Below are 7,453 nucleotides of genomic sequence, written 5' to 3'. Positions count from 1 at the left end.
TTTTAAACTTTTAACTATTTAAATTTCAGCTTTTTCCTTTTAAACAAATTTAACGTGAAACAACACAAAGCACTGCAAACCACAACACAATTAAATATAAATTAAAATATTAAAACAAAAAGAAGATGCACATTCTCTGTCATATGGGCCTGCATGATTTCTGAATCCTTTATCATCTGCAACTGAAAATAGTTGTGGATGATTACTATACCTTTCTAATGTGAAGTTGTTGTCCCTTGCTCTCTTTCTCTCTGGCTCTGTTCCTGTGATACTGCGAGTGTAATTAACGCCCCTCCCCCCTCTTCCCAGCGCAAAGTACAGGCCGCGCGTGCGGAGTGTAGCGGAAAAAAGGGCGAGAGAGAGGGTGAGAGAAAGAAAAAAAAAACAACCCACGTGACGGCTCGTGATAAGGAGCCGGCTCGCGTTGTTCACGTCAAAGAACCGGCTCTGAGAGCCATTTCGTTCACGAACGACCCATCACTAGGATACAGCCAGAGACGCATTTGAGGCCTACTGCGGAGCATCCAGCAATGCCTCAGCTACAATCTAACTTCATGGAGGCCACAACAGCAACTCAGTCTGCCTCCTTAACAAGACCACCAGCTTGGAAAGGGCCTAAAATGCAGCCTTATAACGAGGACAAAGACATTGAGCATTACCTAACAACTTTTGAGAGGATTGCAACCAGGTGCCAGTGGCCACATGAGGACTGGGCACTACATCTTGCTCCACTTCTCACTGGTAAGGCACGAGCTGCTTTTGTAGCCATGGACATTGATGAGATTATGGACTATGTAAAGGTGAAGAAAGCTGTTCTTGAAAAGTTTGAAATATGTGCAGAGACTTACAGACTAAGATTTCACTCCACTACGTTGGGCGATGGCGAGACACCTAAAGAGTTAAGGACATGCTTGAAAGAACAGTATGATAAGTGGATATTTCCAAAAGAAAAGTCCAAAGATGAAATTGGTGATGTCATTGTTTTAGAGCAGTTCCTGAGAGTTCTCAATCCTGAACTGCGCACGTGGATAAAGGAGCAAAACCCAACCACGTCTAAGCAAGCAGCAGAGCTGGCTGACGCTTTTCTTGCCGCCCGTCGGCCACTAAAGAGGTATGCAAGTCCCAAACAATTAGCCCCAGTAATAGCAGGTAGGACGGTGAGTGGGAACAGTCAAAAAACTACGAATTTCAGGCAGGGCCCCCATAATTCCACTAGTCGGGATAGGGAAATCAAGCCACGTGGGCCTTTAGTGTGTCACTCTTGTGGTCAAACAGGTCACTTTAGGGCAGATTGTCCAAGTCAGACTGTTAGTAAAACATATATGTGCTTTTCTTCAAGGGGTGTCGAAGGTCAGGAACATGAAGTTGAGTCTTTAGCGCCCTCTTCTCAGCATGAGCGCACCACATGCGTTTTTATTGAGGAAAAGCCATGTGTGGCTCTTCTGGGTTCATGTATGCCATGAATGTCTTCCCAGGGAAAGGTAAAAGTTTGGTGTGTTCACGGTAATGATGTGGATTACCCAATTGCCAACATTAATATTCTGATTGACGGCAAGCTGTATTTACTTTCAGTGGGAGTTATGAGTAAACTGCCATATCAGGTTGTGTTGGGCTGTGATCTTCCCATTTTGCGAGATCTGATAGCCAGGGGAGAGGAAATCAACCCAAGTGTTGCAGCTGAGTCCATGGTAGCAGTCACCAGGTCAAAACATAAGTGTTACGTCTCCCCGAGGGCAAGAGGGGATAACACAACAACTCCGGAAACTCAGTACAGGTGTTATGAAAAAAGGTTTAATGGCAGCGCTCTCACAAAATAAACAACCCAGACTCAAACAACAAATGTGGGGGAAAAAGGGACAGTTAGGTTGTGCCAAAAAAAACCCCAAAAAGACAAAACCAAAACTTAGCTGAGCTACTATCCTAGAAAAGCAACAAACAGGAGAGATAGACCAAAACCTCAACTTAAAACAAGCTCAAAATTACATGGGTGGCACCAACCTACTTACCTAGTGTTTCTAACACAAAGACTCTACGTGAGTAAGTGTATGGGGTCCCCAAACTCACCTAGTCCACTTTACTCCCACCACAATCATCAAACAAAAGAAAGACAGCAGGAAACCGTCACACATGTGTCAAACAATTCAAGGAGGGAAGAGAGCCGCACCCAGCCACAGGTGAGTCTCCTTATCAAGGGCTTCACTCCTGGTTTGTCCAATCAGGGCCTCCCTCCTCTAATTAATTGGACGTCCCCAGATTGACATCAGCCTGCAGTCTGCGACCTAAGGGAATGGCAAACAAAAGGGGAGGGAAAGAAAACATGCAGCCTGCAGACACGTAACACCCCCACCCTTACAAGACCAAACAAACAGTTTGGTTCCTTCAAACAAAAGCAAAAACCCTAAACAGACTACAGGGCACGGGATAGTGCATTAGCCAGGACATTTTCTGTCCCTTTTTTACGGCAGATTTGAAGGTTGTACTCTTGAATGATTAAAGACCACCTCATAAGTCGAAGATTGTTATTGTACATCCTTGAAAGGAAAACAAGTGGATTGTGGTCTGTAAAGACTTTTATGGGCTCCCTGCTTAATCCGAGATAAACCTCAAAATGTTGCAGAGCCAGCAGAACGGCAAGGGTTTCTTGTTCGATGGTGGAATACCTTCTCTGGGGAAGAGTGAACTTCTTTGAGAAGTAGCACACAGGGTGGTCGAGTCCATCCTGATCTTCCTGTAGAATGACAGCACCTGGACTGAGATCTAGTCACCCCACAAGCAGGAAGAATGTTAGTGTTTTCTTGCTGGCTAACTTTCAAGCCTGGTTCAGGCGTATCCAGCATCTCAGGGACAGGCATCACTTTTCCACCTGCTAAATCATTCCCTAGGATGAAATCAACCCCTTTTATTGGCAGCGAGGGGAGGACAGCGACCTTACCAACTCCACTGAACACAGAAGAAGTGATATGAACATTGTGCAAAGGTGCAGACACAAAAGTCATTCCAATACCCTGGACCACAACACTTGACCGACAGGATGACTCAACAGACAAAGGCAAAATACCCTCTTGAATGATGGATTGTGAACCACCTGTGTCTCGCAGCATTGTTACAGACTGGTCATTACCAGCACCACCCGTCAAAGAAACACATCCCTGTGTGATAAATGGTTTGAAACAAGGGTCTATTTCACTCTGAGATGTTTGGTTTCTGGGAGGCGATATGTTTTTAATCAAACCCACTCCCTTGGGTTGTGGCGGCGTGGTCTTATTTTTTAGTGCAAGGCAATCAGCTATGACATGACCTTTTTTGTGGCAATAGAAGCATTCGCGTACCTCACGAGAGAGAAACGGTTGCTTAGCTCTGGCTTCAGGCTGACCACGATCAGGCTTCGGTGAGCGTGTGATCAACACTTTATCTGAACGAGGCCAAAACGGCTGCTTTTGACAGTGAGGCAACCTTTTGCTCATTTAAAAACATTACAAGCTTCTCTGGTAATAGATTCTTAAAATCTTCCAACAGGACTAGCTGACGAAGCGCTTCAAACTCTTTCTTCACTTCACTTGCTGTGCACCACTTGTCGAAAAGAACGGCTTTCTCACGCGCAAACTCTACATATGTGTGACCATCAGACTTCTTGTGATTCCTGAACTTTTGCCGGTAGGCCTCAGGCACAAGCTCATACACTCAAAAAAATGAAACGTTGACTTTAATTAAAATTATTTTGTCAACAGGTTCCACGAAATTGAATTGTGTTAGTTTAAAGCAAAAATCTTTAGGTCATCTAATTTAATAAACTTGCATTACAGTAAAACAATCCTTTTGAAGTGAGCCAATTTTATAAATCTATTTAGGATTAATTAACAAGCAATATTTAAGACCACCTAAAACAAGTTATGTTGTATGGACATAAATTATGTATTTACAGGTTAGATAGATTAGATTCGTTTTGTGAACACATTTCTTGTTTGTGGTATTTAAATGTTAAATTTAAGTTAGATTAATTAAAATATTATATTTTCAGCGAAATTGTGCTTTACTAATTAGTTTTACACAAATCTATTTTGTCAACAGGTTCCACACAAATGAATTTAATACAAGCCACTTATTTTCTTTAATTTCCTTTATTGCCAAGACATTCATTAAACATTTCTTTAACAAAACAGCTGCACCACACATTATTAACCCATTAAGGTTAGTAACTAATAGTATGCACACAGATGCACCATAAAAATAACGATTTTAAATTAAATGTCTCTGCCAGAAACAGAAGAAAAAAAATTTAAGATCACATAATAGGTTGACCACAAAACCTTTAACAAATCAAAATGAACTGTTCACCTTAACAGCCACAATCCTGGACGGCATCCCATGACAAATTTGTGAAGAACAGAATAAACAGGTTCCAGTCACCAGGTTAGATAAAAAAAAAAGTAATAATAATAATAATAAAAACAAATAGTCTACTAATATTCCCAAAATGATATCACCATCCCAAATAAAACTTGAATAAAATATGCAAACATTATGATCTGACAATAAAACAGCTTGCCAGTTTTCAGTTTTTTGCAGCAGCTTAACAGAACTCATTTAACACTTGCCACTGACAGCATTTATTTTACCACTGTATAGGGAAAAAACTCAAGTGGCAAACATTTTAACATGGAAAGAATTGTTCTTTTTTAAAATGCGGCAAAATGCACATTCATCCTGTATCGTCTCTCAATGAAACCATTTAAATCTAAATACTTTGAATAATCTTTTAGTAGGCCCTAAGCCCCCCCGCCCCCAAAAAGAGTAAAATCTCTGTAATTGCAATTGTTTACAAACAAATGTTTTAAATCTCTCTCAAATTTTGGTTCCCCCCCCCACCAAAAAAAACAACAACATTTTTTAAACCAAATTTCCATTTTATTCGCCTCCCAAAAACTTCTGTCCATCTGACAGAACATTCATCCAAATAAAAGAAGGGTTGGATTATTCATACAGTTTATTCTTGAGCATCTGTACCTTTGTTGAGAGTCTGCTGGCATCCAGATGAAGGAAGACCTTCTGAAGTACCTCAAAGAAAGCTTTCAGTTCCCGAGGATAACTGAGATTGAGTGCATATATCACACCCATTAAGACCGCACACGCAGAGGCCATGTCTCCCAGGTCATGCAGAACTTCAACACCCTCGATGGTTATACCCACATCAGCTGGAGGAGTGCTGGCATCACCTCCTTCAACACTGATGGTGAAGATACCAAGGGTAATTTGTTCCAGCTCCCTTTGAACAGCTGTAGCATCAGAATCCTTTAAAACAGAGAGTAAAACAAAAACCCATCGCATTGGGAATTAGACACAAAAACACAGAAAAATGCATCCTTAAAAAAAAAAAAGCCAAAGTCACCCTTTAATGAAATAAACACAATATCAGGAAGACTAATGATTCTGCACCCTGGTGCGCCATTATTTTCGACTACAGTTTTAACAAAAAATGTTAAATAAATAAATACTAAATAGAATCACCATTATATATATATGCATCCTCTAAGTATTATGTATTACTAACTTTTTAGTATTGGATTGCATTACATTGCATAACTCTTCCTGAAATGTGTGTATACATAAAGATTCCTGTTGAAAGATTTTATTATGTTTATGTATAGAAGTACATTTCATTTGAGGTTCTCTAGATGTGTTTGCTCTTTTTACTAGAGAAGTTACACTGTGCAAGCTCAGCACGAAGTCTATGCCATTGTATGTTATCTCTTCCTGCATGTGATGAAGTCTCTACTGTTATATGTTATCTCTTCCATTCATGTGACTGTGACGCAAACATGCTTGAGTATAAATAAAGGGTGGTGACTGCTGCGGAGTGTGAGTCTCCGTTTGAACTCTCACCCATGTGCACGTTAAACCTGCAAACCTGTCTGAGTGTCATTTATTCTGATCTGAGTTGCATTACAGGAAAACTCCTAACATTTCCCCAAAGCATTTAAACAGATTCCATGCAAATTATAACAATGTGACAACATTAGTTATTCAAGATTTGGTTTAATACAGATAAAGACTACGCTAAAATTACCAACCAGGTATTCTTTAAAGAGGATGCTTGGGTCTTCATTTAGGTAAAGAGGTAGTGCCCTGAGGACACACTCCCTCCTCTTTTCAATAGTTTCATTCTGGAGAGAGTGACAGAGGTACAGAAAGAGAAAACAGAAATACTTTAGAATGACACAAACTGACAGTATATGCAAAATGAATGACATATCCACTGCTGACACAGACATGTACACAAGACCAATTAATGATCACATGAATATTTAACATGTGGGCAGGGTTTCCACCATATTATACATATCCATATTAAGCAACAGAGGGAAAGACAAACTAATACGGCATCTTTTTTTGCATACCAAAATGGAACTTACAGGTACTATACACTAGCTGTTTAAATTTGAAAGTGATCTTATAATGCCATAACATTTTGCTGCGAACAGAAAAACGCACCTGTGTGGCTGGGGCCAAAATTTGCCTGATTTTCCTCCCTGCAGCGCCTCCTTTATTCTTGAAGACTTTTATTAGTTGGTCAGTGTATTGGTCAAGTTGTGCAAGAAACCTCGGAACCAGTGGAGCAGTAGCAATCCTTACAAATTCTGCTTCTACCTAAAAACATGTCAACAAACACAACATACTGTACTGTAACTATATTTATATATACTATACGTACACATATACATACTACTGGAGCCATTACAGCTTTTATTGTTATTTATAAAGATTCATACCTCAGCCACACTAAATAGTCCTGGCCATCTGATCTTGAAGTCGGCGATCATGGGATTGTTTTTGACAAGTTCCTGCCTCCTGTATGCAAAGGTCCTGGCCATCTTCTCTTTGATAACTATCTCATTATGCTTCTTCTTGACCTCAGTTAGCAATGCCAATCTCTCCCTTTCAAGGCTGTCCTGGGTCTCTCCAGCCGGATAAGGAGGACAAAAATTTACCTCTGCCTTTCTAGGTTTTTTGACAGCATATGCTGGGTGACATCGATCGGTTGGTTTGTGCTTGAGGGAATTAATGCTCACTTCTGGGCACCCCAAGTTTCTAAGCTTTGTCCTATAATTTGCTATCTTGTACTTGAGGCTAATCTTCCATCCGTAGAAACCACTGAAAGATCCTTGTTCTCTTAAGCATGGATGTGCTTTGATTAAAGCTTCAGCAACAGATTCTATTTCCAAGTTTGAAGGATATGCCTTAAACGTCATGATTTTCTCAGCTAGAGCTTCTAAAATGTCTGACTTAAGTTTGTGTCCTGGGTTCAGAAGAATTCCATTTGATATGAAAGCCTGGTTTGCACTTTGAAGTTGCATCTCCACGTCATACGGAAACTTTGGTATTTGGAATTCTGCAGGCCACTGAGATCGAGCAGTTTCGGAGTCAGAGGATGAAAGTAATAGTGTGTCAGAAGATG

At 40.5% G+C, this 7,453-nt stretch overlaps 1 protein-coding gene across 2 annotated transcripts; it reads right to left on the bottom strand.

Moving 5' to 3' along the window:
* Positions 1 to 4,766: 4,766 nt before the first annotated feature.
* Positions 4,767 to 7,092, bottom strand: LOC309713921 (uncharacterized protein). Of its 2 annotated transcripts, XM_082545850.1 has the most exons (4): positions 6,768 to 7,092; positions 6,490 to 6,645; positions 6,069 to 6,161; positions 4,767 to 5,289 (listed from the first exon to the last, which is right to left on the bottom strand). In XM_082545850.1, exons 1-4 carry the CDS (start codon positions 6,867 to 6,869, stop codon positions 4,972 to 4,974), a joined length of 669 nt encoding a protein of 222 aa, XP_082401976.1. In that variant the 5' UTR covers positions 6,870 to 7,092; the 3' UTR covers positions 4,767 to 4,971. The 2 variants fall into 2 exon arrangements, with proteins under 2 accessions (XP_082401976.1, XP_082401977.1); XM_082545851.1 differs by lacking the exon at positions 6,490 to 6,645.
* Positions 7,093 to 7,453: the final 361 nt, after the last annotated feature.

Source organism: Aulonocara stuartgranti, assembly GCF_965226115.1.
Source record: "Aulonocara stuartgranti genome assembly, chromosome: 9".
In the NCBI taxonomy this organism is placed as follows: Eukaryota; Metazoa; Chordata; class Actinopteri; order Cichliformes; family Cichlidae; genus Aulonocara; species Aulonocara stuartgranti.
The sequence above is the reverse complement of the archived record's forward strand: the minus strand, read 5'-3'. Positions and strand labels throughout refer to the sequence as shown.

Excerpts from the sequence above, each read along its gene's own strand:
- LOC309713921 (XM_082545850.1), bottom strand. The coding sequence starts at position 6,869 with ATGGCCAGGACCTTTGCATACAGGAGGCAGGAACTTGTCAAAAACAAT. Across the intron at positions 6,646-6,767 it reads GACTATTTAGTGTGGCTGAG|GTAGAAGCAGAATTTGTAAG; the intron begins GTATGAATCTTT and ends ACATGTTTTTAG. Across the intron at positions 5,290-6,068 it reads TCCTCTTTAAAGAATACCTG|GATTCTGATGCTACAGCTGT; the intron begins GTTGGTAATTTT and ends TCTGTTTTAAAG.